Here is a 14,999-nt window from a genome sequence, read left to right as displayed (position 1 = left end):
AACCCTCAAATTTCACAGAATCAATTTGTTTTAGTACTTGGAAGAACAGTGAATATAAAGAGATAGGGTGGGAAAGCTGTTGGTCTGAAGGGTATGGGGAAGTTCTCTAAAACAGCTCCATTTCTTCTCACCTTGTTCCATTTAGGGCAGGATAAAGGCAAAGAAAAATTGGAGAAGAAGTTAGTTAATTATAATATAAAAATAGCCTAGTATAGAAGACAGAAAGAGAAAATTACACTTGCCTGGAGAAAGGGAAAAGCTCTCAACTGAGCTTCTTGGAAGAACAGAAGAGAATAAACTTACCCCATTATTTACATGGGCTTATAACACAAATATAACAGCAACCTCTCTTTTTCCTTTTGGGATCTATTATGCTCCTCTAACTATTCACTGTCTCAATAATATGTCTAGTTGTCCTCCATGCCCCTATGCCACTAGCTCACTCAGACCTGCCATCTTCCAGCAATTTGTCCTCAGATCTTTTCAGGGCAGACTGCAGACAGGCAGTAGCTATTCCACTTTGTAAAACAGTGAAACAGCTAAGAACAAAAATCTAGTTTCCTTTACTTCTTTTCCTTTAGGGGAAATGGTACCACGAGTAATATAAACATTTTTCACTGTTTAACTTCTCTTTACTTTAAATCACAAGACTTTACACAAACCACAGCTAGTCAAATGAGACTGTAGGGTATAAAAATATGAATGTCCTAATGACTAGTAATCTTCAGACAAATTCTCTCCATTTCTAGCAGGGCTTTTGTAATATGTATCAACTGAAAATGGATAAATTAATAAAAGAATTTGCCACTCCCAAAAATATGAATCAAAATAGTGGCTAATGTTTTATTTCTGTGTTTTAAGAAAGGAATTCAGAATAATGGAAATTTATAATTAAGGGAAAAGTTTCTCAATTTTTTGCTGTTTCTCAAAAGCATAAAATAGGAAGTAATTAATTTTTCAGTAAAATGTTTTCTACTTTACAATCTAAGAAATATACTTACAGCAAAAATTATTTTTAAAAGTCAGATAAAAGACATTTAGCTCAAAATTAGTTTTAAGAGTTGAGGTTATATTTTTGAAAATATCTAATTTACTCGGCAATAAAGCCACTCCACTGCAAATTATTTTTAGAATTATGCAGGTTAGAATACTTAAAATACAATATTTTATAACAAAAGTACATATTTTAATTTCTAAATTACATGACTTATAAGAACATATTCTGATTTAAGTATTTTTTAAATTTACCTTTTGTTCCTGCAAAAACTGGTCTGCTAATTTTTTAATATTTTCTTCATGTTGTACTCTTAATTCCTTGATCTGTTGTCCACACTGAAAACTAAATTACAAAGTCATTCTTTTAGACTATATTATCTTGGATTGGATTCTCAAAGTTGTCTAGAAGTTGAAAACATACATTTATAATGACAAAGCATTCAGTTGACATGAAAGTGGGCAAGGAAGGACAAAAAGCAGACATAAATATAGCTGACGGTCAAAATTCTTAAAACATTTGAAACTTTAATAGGAAATAAAGGATACTGATAAAGCTGATTTAAAAAACTGAAATTAGAAAGATGAAGTTTGTTTTTATAAATTGCATTTATAAAAAAACAATTGTCAAATCCAACTTTAATTACAGAAAAGAAAAACACTATATAGAAAACTGTAAGAACAATATATAGTAATAGATGAGAAAAAAATAGAATTATGAGAGTTAATAAGCAGTGGCGGCAGATGATTCATCCAGTAGTTAGTACTTTAAACACAATAATAAGTTTACACCATACGAAGAGCAAGAATGGAAGGAACTAATAAATAAAATAGATTGGAACCATCAAGAGAAAAGGTAAAGGAACAAACCAAATAAATAAAGGTTGTGAGTTTCCATTGGACAAGCAGTCAAAGGATACAAATAGATTGTTCATGCAAAAACAAATAGTTAATAAATATATAGAAAAATGTTAACTCTCACCATTAAAAATGCCAATTAAATTTCCTGTACGTATTTGTAGTATTATCTATTTCTATACTAGCAAAGATAAATTAGAATTATAAAAGCTAATGCTCGTGAGGCTATGGGGAAACATTTACATTATTAAGTAGTAGTCATATTAGAAAGCAATCTTTCATATATGTAATATGAGCAAAAAAAGCAATAAAATATTCTATCTCAGGAACTCTATATTTGAGAATATATACCAGTGAAGTAATAAAAAAAAAAAAGAAAAATCCTTTTTGCATAAAGATTTTTATAGCTGATAGTCATAATAATGAAAAAAGGAAAAATATAGTGGGTTCAGCAACTGGGAGAGATTAAACAAGCTTTGGTACATTAATGGGCTAGAATATTATATTGCCTCTAAATATACTGAATCTCTAATCTTGTAGGTATACGAATAACTACTGAATATTGTTAGGTTAAAATATATACATGTCATTGGATGCATATTGATAAATTACAAGAGTAAGAAATCAGAAATGGATAAATGGCACTTTAAAGTATGGCAAATCTTTCTAATTCTGGTGTGCGGACCCAAAAACTACCTTTTACTGTAAAACTGATTAAAGATATAATAAAGGTTTTTAAAGAGTGACTGCTAAAAAGGCCCCTAAGAGGTTCCTAGACCTCCTCACAAACTAAGTGTAGAGGTGTGAGCAAGGGGACTGAAGTACAGGTGGCACTCAGACCACAGCTATTGTGGGGCATCTCCCAGTGCTGTCTTCATCTTCAGAATGCCCCTCAAAAAGAATCACAGAATCTTAATCTTTCAGTCTTAGCCACCCCTAATTCAATAAAACTCAGGCAAGATTTCCTGTCTCACATGGGCAGACTCAACATGCCTTGTAAGAGATATTTTCATGGTATTAAACATATTGAAATAAAAGACTATTTTGGATTTCAAAGAGTCATAGAAAGACACTAGAAAATGAATTGAAAAGACCTAAGAAAATGAAAGAAGAAAAGGAGAAGCCAGAGAGAAAAAACTGTCCAAAATTGTAGAGATATTCCAGATCCATAAACATTTGTTGCATGTAGCACCTTACCTCTCATATTCTAACCTCTTCACAAGGTAAGTATTGTTCTTCCTATAGTCCTGAAGCTGGTCTTCTTGTCGAAGAAACTCCTGACGAAGCTCAGCAAGTTGCTCTATCCACACAAGGTAAGAATCAAAAGAATAAAGTTTACTCACTCTAATGCTTCCTATTGAAAAGGTATGGGATTGTAAAAAATTATGTACACTTCTCAGCAAGTTAAATTATATAATCAGTACCCCAATTTAATTGCTTTTTATGACATAGATGGGCAATAAAATTTATTTTAAAACAATGTGGCTTTCACATCGATCAGAAATATTTAAAAATTATACATCTTTTCACATTATGTAGACATAAACTAAGTTGTGGAAACAGTACCCCTGCCCTCGAAGAAGAAGAAGAAGAAGAAGAAGAAGAAGAAGAAGAAGAAGAAGAAGAAGAAGAAGAAGAAGAAGAAGAAGAAGAAGAAAAACCTACCTAACTCTTTAAATCTATCTGCTTTATAGAAACAGGGTGGAATCCTATTTTTTAGATATGTTCACTAGCTTTAGAATTCAGAGTTCTTTTTCCATTTTAAACCACATTTGACTCCCAACTTAGGCGCCAAACACTTTAAATCTTATTTTTAGTTCTGCTACTGATTCACATAACAAATATATCAAAATACCAAAATTCTATTTTCAAAGCTCATACTTTCTGGACTAAGGCTGAAAGTTTTAGTTATAATGAATACCATGAAATTCTAAGTGGAAAGTAAATTAAAAGCTGGGCCATATGCTCTTTTGTGATCATTTAATCCACAATTACTGGCTCCATATTTTCTAGAGCTGCTTCTTCTTTATCTGACCCTACAAATAAAAGAAATTCAGCCAGAGAAAAGAAATGTCATTTTGATAGATGGTTTAAAAATGAGCTAACTGCTAGCAGTTAAGCGAAAGTAGTTAAGAAGATCTTAATATTTTTTTAAGGTCTTGATTTTTTAATGGCAACAAAAGTCTATCTATATAAGTGACATCTTAAGACTAAAATATGTTTAACCTTAATATACCAATATTATAGCTACCATTCATGAAGGCTTATAGAATTAGTCTTATTACTTTAAAGGCACTCTAAAAATGCTTGGGATGTAAGTTTTTAAAAAACAAATGTAAACACATATTTATAATATCACTATATCCATGTAAAAATTAGACTAAAATAAAATATAGCAAAGTGTTACCAGTGATTATGTTTACTGGTAGAATTTGGAGCATTTTTTTTCTCTTTCTAAATTTTATTGTGGAATCCTAAGTGTAGCAATGACCGCAAATAAAAATTTTAAAGTCACATGAACATCTGCTGAGGTATATAAATAAAAAGTTTAATAATCTGCATAATAGCTATTTCATAGTATAATAATCGGGTATGAAAAATAAATGATTCACATAAAATGCCTGTACCTTGTTCATTAAAAAAATTTTTTTTTAATTAAGATATAATATGGTGTAAGTTTAAGGTATGCAACATGTTGATTTTATTCACTTACTGTGAGTGATTGCCACTACGGTATAACCATCTCCATCTCCTCACATAATTACCATTTCTTTTTGTGATGAGAACATTTAAGATCTACTCTCAGCAACTTTCAAGGATATCATACAATATTGTTAACTATAATCACCATGCTGTATGTTAGATTCCCAAAACTTATTTATCCTATGACTGAGAGTTTGTACACTTTGACCAACATCTCCTTATCCCCACTACCTGCCAGCCCCCGGTAACCACCATTCTGGCCTGTTTCTGAGTTCAGGCAAGCCACATTTTAAATTTCTCTTCTTACTCTATTAATTTTCCAATATGTAAACATGGTTGATCTCCCTACTTCAGATACAAGTAACAAATCTGAATATCACATTTAGCTTGTTATCTGATCCCTGGCCCATTCTCCTAAAATACAAAGGGCTAGAAGTAGCAGAAATCAGCGTTAGCTATGGATGTTGATTCTATAGAGACAATGAGATCTCAGCAGGAGGCAATGATAAATAGGCCTTGTAGCTTACGGAGTTAGCCAGTACAGTGAACCTATGCTCAGGCAGGAAAGATTCTAGAACTGAAAAGTTACTACAATAAAAAAAAGAAAAAATCAGCACTATCTAGCAGCTCTTAGGGAATGGACCTCAATTGGTAATCTTTAGGACTCGTTTAGGCTTCTTTTTCCTACACAGTAAAATAAATGAAGTAAGCTAAATTCACCTTCAGAATGAACCTGAGGCTTAGTATGATTTCAAAATTTAGGATGGCTTCTCTGCCTCTCCACAAAGTTTCTCACTAACAGTATTTGAAAATCCTTTATCGGGAAACAAAGTTTTCATTTCTAAATGGAGATAAAAGGCTTGAAATACAATTGACAAAGAAAAATAAAACATCATTATGAGTTCGTTCCAGTCCATGTAAAATTTCAGATTATTTTGTTTCAATACAGGGAAAAGAATATAAAGCAAGGAGCTAATTGGTGCCCAGAGTGGGTCAAAACAAAGACTTGAAAGACGAAAAGTAAACAGAACAGAAAGCAAAACTAAAGATAAAATTTTTCTATGCCACAATTTTACTTTTAACTGATTGCCATGTGTTTTCTTTATTTTGAACCCAAAATTATTCTGTCTAGTGTGGCTGCTCCAAATCACCACAGTAGGATTCTCAGAGTAACTTCAACTGAGATCAGGTCCATGATTGATTATGCAGGATGCTCTATCTCTGACAGTAATACCAGGGTATGTTACAGAAGTATAAAGTTAAGAAAGGCTTTGTCTAGGACCAACTTTTAAAGCAAAATATTTACTTCTAGGAAATTTTGACTTCAAATTTTCTTATTTTTATAGGCATAAAAATAAGGTGAGCTTTTCAAAGTAAATTACTGTATACTAGAATGTTATTATCTCAGGAACTGAAAACCAACTCTCATTTCTTCTATTTCTAAGAATGTATTAACTACCGTAAGGTGTTTTTTTTTCAAGGTCTCAGTGTGAATTAATTCTATTACATGCAGTATTAATTTTGATGAAGATAGTTAAATCTAGATTTTATTGTTGACTTGTCAAGATGTTTGTTTCAGGAAAAATATTTCCCAAGGTGCAAAAGTCACATTAATGAAATTCGATCTTAAAACTGTACTAAAAGCAAAAGTTGTACAGTTATGAGTTCAAACAAAGCCTTTTTCTCTGCTGAATAGTACATAAAATTTCAAAATATCTCAAGATAAAACTTCAATGCATATGGTACAATAAAGATTTTTACTCAGTAACACAGGCTGTCATTTTTTACAACATATACCAGCAGAAGCCACAAGACTCCTTATTCAACTGATCTATAATTTAATAAGAAACATACTCTGATGACAAGTAGAATCATGTGTAAAAAGCGCAAGCTAGAAGCAGCACTGACAGTGTGGGCTCTTTCATGTCATCCTCATGCACTCCTGTGAGTCAAAAAGAGCTAAACACGGACACAAATGCAATAAAAAACAATGTGGCTACCCAGGAAACAAATTTCTAATAGAAAGTCAAAGCTGCCCTAAATCACAGATGGTAAAAAATTAATAATTCCTATTTTGGGGTTACAACACACAAATAATACTTCCAAATGGTTTTGCTAGGTAAGAGCAAAACTTCAATAAATTACTAAGCTGGCTCCTCCAAAAGGGATGATAAAAATATATTATCTAATTCTATTTAAAGAGGTTCAAAATGGTTATAGAAAAAGATATATTTATGAAATTAGAGAGCATGTATTACCCACATATAAAAATTGAGTTACTGCATGCAAAGTTCTAAAACACATGTGTTGGAATCAAAGGGTATGAGAGAGAAGGGTGGTTACCCAGACCTCAAACTCTCAAGGTCAGTGATGGTATAAGGTAATGTAAACAAAGCATAGAGCTTGTTCTCCTCACCTATTATTTCCCATAAAAGCTTTAGTCATCTCCTATACTTCATCTAAACAAAAAATATGTATATCTCCCCAGGTTCCTTTGTTTCCAGGGTATCTAAAACATTAAGCTTGGAAGATCTATCCAAAACATACCCAGACCTGGATGGATTATTAGCAGATTGGACACAAGTACAGAGGAACCCAGTCCTTTTCCCTATAAGTTTAATAGCCTCTGAATCTACAGCTCAATTTTCTTTGAAGATTCTTTCAACAACATTTCATTGCATGAACTCTGTCTAAGGAACAAGATTAAAATGCAGGTCCTCAAATATTAACTTGCATTTATTAAACATAAAGCAATGTTAAAAATTTTTTTTTGTTATATCTTAAAACAAAAGGATAAATGTTTGCCATCAAGGAGCTTTGTTCAAAAATTTTATTTCATTTAGCTGTCTTGCCATTTCTTAATTCTTGAGAATTTTAGACATTTTAGGTACTTTGGTTTATCTTTGATGTATAATTAAGTTTCTTACCCTTTAAATGATGTATATCTGCCATCTGATATGATATGTTGCTCTGTAGTTTAACCTGAAAAAAAATTAAGTTTTCATTTTACTAAAGAATAGTTTTCCTCATATTTACTTTTTTCTCATATTCACTTTGAGCTAGATCATAAATGCAAAAGAAAAATCCTTATTATCTATACACTACCTCTTTCCAAAAAGAATTAAAGATAAATTGATTTTGTAATATTCATTTTAAATTTGCACAAGAATATTCATTGTATTTAAGATATAGTACAACTTTCAAAAATTTTCAAGTTTGAGTTGAATATTGCTTAATGGTACATGTTTTCAAAATTTTACCAGAAGAGATCTCTTACTAACTGAATATTTTTAAAAAATTTCTTGAATCAATTAATGTAAAATCAAAAGTAATTAATATTTATCAAGCTTCTGTAGAATGACAATACATAGATGATACATAGGACTCATTGTTGTGGTCACTGTACTCTAGGAGAGTAGGAAACTACGTTCTATTTTAGAGGAAAGAAAATATTGGTCTAAGCCAGTGGTGGGCAGACTTCAGCCTGTGAGTCAAACTTGGCCTGCTCCCTCTTTTTGTAGGGATGACAAGCTAAGGATGATTTTTACATTTTTAAATGTTTGGTGGTATCGAAATAGTATTTCATGAATTATATAAAATTCAAACTTTAGTGTCTATAAATAAAGTCTGATGGGAAACAGCCACACCCATTCATTTACATAGTGTCCATGGCTGCTTTGGACCTACATTGATTGTGACAAAGACCCTATCGCCTGCAAAAGTATTTACTGTCTGGCCCTTTATAGAAAAAGTTTGTCAACCCTTATCTAAATATATTAGATTTACAACAAAAAGATAAATATATGTGAGAGCTATTAAAAGGGAAGAAGGAAAAAGCTTGCTGATTGATTGGGGTAAAAGACGAAACATCAATGATGATGTTTACATTTCTAAAGTAAGGGGAAGAGATGAATAAGTTTGCAATACCCCATAACAAAGAAACACACAGGAGAAACAGACTGAGGGTAGGAGGAAGAAGTGGGGAGATGACTTTTACAGATTGAGATCTGCTGAATTTGAGGCACTTGTGCCAAACCCAAAAAGCGTCTTCAGGAGGCAGTTGGAAGTGGATCTGGAGCTCAGGCATTAATTTGAGAGTCAGAGTCATTAGCCTACAAATGGCAATTAAAACCGCGGGAATGAGAGCACTGATGCAAAGCTGCACGAGCAGCAGAAAAACTAACAGCAACAGCTAAGTGAGCAGTTGATCAGAAGAACTGGTCTCTAATAATTTCTAATTAACTTGTTTCCTTTCTTTTTGATCCATTTTTTTTTATTTGCCCCTCCAAAAAACAACCTTTACTGTTGTTTTCAACAAGTGTGCGTTTTTGTTTGTTTTTTTTTTTACCCATTTTTATGGTGCTATTCCAGCTTCTTTGTACTCTTTATTTTAAATTTGCTTTTGAAATCACTAGATAGATGCTATTCTTGAATAGTAGGCTATGAGTGACCTCAACTTCCCTGGACTGTCTCTTTTATATCCCTATACACTTTAAAAATATATTAATGGAGGAGAAGAAATTCAATCTACAGACTACAAAAATAGTAAAGAGTTATATGGGCAGTACTGCTTTATTCTTATCGTTTTAATTTTCTCTTCAATTTTCTTTACTGAGAATGGAGACGCTGATCTCCATGGCTCATGTATGAAGTCCTCGCACTTCAAAAGCTGCTCTGGAACAATATATTTTACATGGTATTATTAAGAAAACCATAGCATATCTAAAAAGCCTTTTCTTAACCCAAACATAATGAATTTATTTCCCCTCATTCTTTTACCATGTAAGGATTTTTCAGTAAGCTTCTCAGACCCCCTTATAGCATATTGTTCCCTTCATATCTCGTGTTCTCTATTGCCCTGTCAATCTTTCCAGCAGGATACTCAGAAAAATCTTATATTCAGCATTCAGTATTATCAGCAGGCACTAGTTCTTTCAGTTCCTATTCACAGTAGTTTCATTGTGCTAGCTATCTCACCTTCCATACATGCCTTTGAAGAAAGGTGCCAAGGATTTGCTCAAGGATGTCACAGAAGCCAGGGGGCAGATCATTAAACCCAGAAGTTCTCTCTCCTATACAGTAATTTTATGTTGCTCACTTTTGGAATTTAGATATCTGCTACTAAATTATCTGTTCATCTTTTTGACACTGCAGTAATTACAAGCATCCAATCTCTTTTCTCTCTACATAGACACCCCACCCCCAAAATTCTTATCTAGCTCCTAACTAAAATGATTTGATAAAGAATTCTAACATATGATATTGCCCTTTTAAGCAAAACTAAATATATTTTTACTTACCATGACACTCACTTGTATATAAAGCAATAACTTACTTTTGGCTTTAATCTTACATTTTCTACCACCTTGAATCTGCTTATAAAGACTTTTTCCATTTGGTTTCTGATGTTTAACTTTATCTTCAATTCAAGTTTGTGTTTTCTTTCTTTCCATTAATCATGCCTGCATATAGATGGGTGTCTTTAGTTCTTTACCTTCTTTGGCTTTAAACCCTCCTATGAGAACCTTCATTTCTTTTAATACTTTCACCATCTTGTCACCTCCAAAAGGAAGCTTGGCTCCCCTTCTGCTTATTCCTCCTCATAGCTTTAATTTCCTTGTGTTCTAACAGGAATTTGTTTATCTTCTAAATGACTCTGCCAAAACTTCCCAGACGTTTAAAAATTAGAGTTCTTACTACTGCATTATTATAAAAAAAGATAATTCGCTTTGCCACACATACTCTCTGCTGAACTGGCAATGCTAGAGGAATATATATATATTTTTAAGTATATTCTAGACAGATAACAGTACATAAAATCTAAGAAGCATTATTTAATCCTTGTTTTATCAAGGAATTCTCATTCGCTGGCTTTATAAGTCCCTTTTCAGTTAGTTTCAGACTTTTCCCAAAATATCTTTACTTAAAATATGCAAGAAAGATACCAAATAAGTTTTATTTTATCTTTCATATTTCTTTGGTGATGAGTGACAGGTATGGACGGACAGACAGATGAACAGATGGACAAACGAAGAGATGGATGGAGAGATAGACAGACAGACATATACATTCAGAAAGAGCCCTATCCCCTTGCCTAATTTACACCTATGGTCAGATAGACTCCAACCTAGATTCTAATATAGACTTCAAAAATCCTACAATGCTCAAAATGCATTGACTGGCCCCAGAGTCACCTGGGAAGAGCCTCATATTTAGTCCTTTCAAAAACAGAACATTCTTTTATCTCATGCAGTCTTATTTCCAATAAGACCATTGCCTTGTTTCTTTTCTACTCCCAATGTTTACCAGAAATGAGAACAAAAACTGTCTTTCACTCATCTCTGTGTGTCCATAACGGGGCACACTGCCTGATGCCAACAGACACTCAATTAATGTTTGCTTAATGACTCCCTAGATCTTTATGTTCCACACTCTCCTACCTTAAGTTGTAGCTTCTTCGTATTTCTATAATTCTACTTATCCTTCAAGACTTCTCATGAATTCCCTCTTTTACTTCCCCTTGTTATCAACTTCATTGCCTCAGACTTGACTTTACCTCTCCCTTTCTGTAACACTTGTTTCTTTGAGATTTGGAGTCCATCTATAATAGGTTGATTATCCACGTTCTCTTTGGCCTTTTCCATGTTAATCTCTTAAAATGTGTTTACTATCCTTCCTGAGATCTCTTCTTTTTTCTCTCTCTTCTGAGGCGTATGTTTATCTCTTTTCTTCAGTAAAAATGATCTTCTCCTAATATTTTCTTATAGCACTTCTTGCTCATCCCCAGCTACTTCATCTATTTTCCTCTAATCTTTCTTCCTCCAATACCTAAAACTTAACCTTTATATTTCTACCACTTCTTTCTGAAGCTCTTGATGCTTTACTCATCCCACATGGCTACTCTGAATTAATCATGGCAGCTGTTACCAGCTCAGTTGCACTGCTTCTCTTTTCATTCAGGGACCTTGAAAATGGCTCAAATGTGCATGCTTCACTTTCATTATGATCTGTTCTTAGGCAATCAGCACAACAATGACCACTGATCCCAAAGGTTATATACAATTGGCTTTTTACAGATGTCATTTCTGGCTTTTTCTCCACACTAGAAACATTTTCCTGATTATATCTCATGCTCAGATGATTTCTAGAGGCAATTTTATCTTCTGTAATATAACTGCCAAACCTGGCTGATGCTCAGAATCACCTGGGGAGCTTTAAGAAATACAAATTCTTGCCTCCCCTACCACACTCCAGTGTGATTCAGTAGTCTGGGGATAGTCTTAGGAATGGAATTCTTTTTTAAAAAGCACAAGTGATTCTGATAAGCAACCAGGTTTAGCAATTACTCATCTATAGTATGTCTTTGCCTGGCACCTATACCAGCTGGATCAAAATAGAATGCCATTAATAATAACTAATGGATATTAAGTGCTTATTCTGTGCCAGTCTCATACCAAGTGCTTTACAAGTGTTATTACATTTAATCCTCACAACTACCCTATGAGGAAGGCTCTCCATCTTTCACATGAGGAAACTGTACCTTCTATCAAATGCCTACAGTAGATTCTGGATACTCTCCCAAGCAGTCCCAGACTGGAGTCTATGCTCATGACCACTGTACATACACTAGATTATGCAGGTAATTAACCTTGTTTTCTTACTACATTGCACACATATTATTCAGTCAACATTCCAAATACACCCGCATCTTTTAGTTGATCTGTTAAAGAAGTAGGCTCTTTTGAAGCAAATTTTAGTTTAAGCTATACCCAGTTACATTTTTAAAGAGAATAATTAAAATCTTCAGTGTTGGTTGACTATAATGAATCACCACAAACATTTTTTTTATTCACTCATTCATTTTTATTCATTCAATCATTTATAAAGCATTTACTGAGTACCTACTATTTGCTAGGCCTGTGGACCCAGAGTATTTGGTCTTGATCTGTTAAGAAGAATCACAAAGAATCACCACAAAGTTTGTTTATTCATTCATTCATTCTGTCAGCCAGTCACAAGGAAAACATTTACTGAACACCTAAGTGAAAGACACAGTAGAAGGCCTAGAAATACAGCAATATTCAAGACACAGAAAGAGGTCTAGGTAAAGGATATACATTTTGGAGTCATCAGCATAACTGAAGTTTTCTGAGTGAATATGATCACTTAGGACGAGAATAGAAAAAGAAGAGATGAGGATCTCAGACAGGAAAACTATGAACTACAATACTTAATGATGAATAAAGGTTTTAAGTCAGCAAAGTAGACTAAGAAAAACTGAAAAGAAAAACAGTAAAGTCTGGTGTCATGGTAACCAGGAACACAAAGTGCTGGGTAAAAAGATGCTGAGATATTAGGAGTAGGAAGAGAAAATGCAGATGTGAATAAAGTCCTCTTTTCAGGAAATTTGACTGGGAAGGGGAAGAAAGTCTCAAGTATTTTTTAAGTGCTGAGGAGTAACTGTCGATAGAAATTGAATATAAGACGGAGGCTGAATTAATAACAGTACAAGATCTTTGAAAAAGTAGAAGAGACTACAGAGAACAGGTGGAGAGGCTGGTCCTGGACAAAGGATTAACATTTTAAAAATTCTAATAAGAAGGAAAGACATGAGTAGAAATGTAGGTATGTCTGCAGATTTGGCAGGGAAAGTTTTATCAGTTCCTGTCTAATGCTTTGTCAGGCAGGAGACTGATTACTTCTTGGGTTTGAAGAAGAGGAATTTAAATAGGGGTGATGGGAGAGGGGGAAGTCTGAGGAGGGTAGAAATTTGAAAGTTGTTGAAATGGGTTTATTGACTAGAGAAATGTAATTTATAAGGTGCTGTTGAAAACCCAGTGGGGGTAGTTGATCTACGAGTACTAGTCTGATTATATAATCTTCTCTACCTGTGCTTGCATATGTGTGTAAAAGAGAATAATGGCAAGAAATTAAACTGAAACAACAGATCATGCAATCTTAGCCCAATAGGGAGGGAAGTAAAGAATGAACAAGTCTGCTGGAAGGAAATAGGGAAAGAATCAGTGGTCCAGATGAAGTTGAAAAACTACAGTTTGTTCATCTTTTTTGATACATTCTCCTACAAGTATGCAAGTTTGAAATTCACAAACTTTAAATTTCAAGGATTTGAAGTTCTATGTCAGGTTTATGTTAGAATGAGTTAAGAATCAAGGCCTTTGGTAGTCATTACTGTTGGCAAATATTACTAGTTTTCACCGCAGCTACTTGTAGGCTTGCCCTTCCCCATTCCTTTGAAGTTGGGCAATGAAATGTGAGCAAAATGATATGAATCGCTTCCAGGCATAAGCAATTATGGGGAGCACAATTTGTCACTCTCTCATTCTACCACGACAACCAGTGTTTCAGATGGTTGTCGGGGGCTGTTTTGACTAAGATGGCTGCCAGGCAGAAAATGGCTGCTCAGCAGGGCTTCCCGCCAAGGCCACGTAAGCCTCCTGGATGTATCTGCCTCGCTTCCCGCCGAAGGAACTCTTCGCGGGTCTTTTCGCCCGGCCCCTTTGTGTTACACAGTATATCCTGAATGCCTCTGGCCAATCAGCCCTGCTAATGCAACATCACCCAATCACGCCCTATATAAGCCTGCAGCGAGCCTTAATAAACGAGACTTGATCAGAAAGCCTGTCTTGTCTCCATTCTTTGCATCATCTTGTCTCCCTCCCCTCCCCGTTCTGTCTTAGGGTCCCTGTTGACTGTCCCGCGGGCCGGGACAGATGGTGGCTCCTCAGTCAGCCTGGGTCCTAGAAATAGGAAGTTACAGAGCAGTGCCTCCAGTCAACTCACAAGGATATGCTGAGTGAGTAATAAATTCTAAAGCCATATAAGAGGGTGCAGATGGTGTGCTTTTGAAAGGAAAGAGAAAATGAAAGGTGGGTAAGGAAAGCAAGACAGACCTGGAAAGCATGAGAGCAAGAGTCTCTTTCCCAACTGCCATATCCAGCCCATAAGGCATTTCCGGTTGCACCTCTTACTAATCCTTGAAACTTGAAATGTTAAAAAAAACAAAAACAAAACAAAATAGATTCTCTACAAATTAGCAGCCCTTCTCAACCTTCTCATTATCTTCAGTGTCATCATCAACCTTTTGATTCCCCTGCCTCTTCTCATCCTTATTTACCAACCCACTAGTGCCTACAGCTGCATGTGTTCACACTCCATACAAGTCATCACCAAGCCCTGCCAATTCTTCTTTTTCAATTTCTCTCATATCTCACTGACCTTTAACTCTTTCTATGTTTATGACAACCACCTTGATCTACATGAACTAATATATAAGCTCCATAAGAGCAGAGATCTTATTTGTTTGTTCACCCATGTAATCCCCTGGCACATTGCAGACACTCAACATTATTACTGAATAAATAAATAAATAAATCTAATCTCTCACTAGTCTTTGACCACTTTTATCTATTTCCAAAGAGTAGTGA

General features: G+C 34.3%; 1 protein-coding gene across 2 annotated transcripts in view; it reads right to left on the bottom strand.

Annotated features, from left to right (window-relative positions):
- The window catches only part of GOLM2 (golgi membrane protein 2), an 86,899-nt gene that overhangs the window by 55,096 nt on the left and 16,804 nt on the right, over positions 1 to 14,999 (bottom strand). For both annotated transcript variants that reach the window (XM_016145020.2, XM_036239114.1), the window contains exons 2-4: positions 7,482 to 7,536; positions 3,049 to 3,151; positions 1,249 to 1,339 (exon numbers count right to left, since the gene is read on the bottom strand). In XM_016145020.2, the coding sequence (XP_016000506.1) occupies positions 1,249 to 1,339; positions 3,049 to 3,151; positions 7,482 to 7,536 (249 nt within the window). The remainder of the gene's footprint in view (positions 1 to 1,248; positions 1,340 to 3,048; positions 3,152 to 7,481; positions 7,537 to 14,999) is intronic.

The sequence above is a fragment of the Rousettus aegyptiacus genome, unplaced genomic scaffold (genome assembly GCF_014176215.1).
Source record: "Rousettus aegyptiacus isolate mRouAeg1 unplaced genomic scaffold, mRouAeg1.p scaffold_m13_p_3, whole genome shotgun sequence".
NCBI lineage: Eukaryota > Metazoa > Chordata > Mammalia > Chiroptera > Pteropodidae > Rousettus > Rousettus aegyptiacus.
This window is presented reverse-complemented; position numbering and strand designations above follow the sequence as displayed.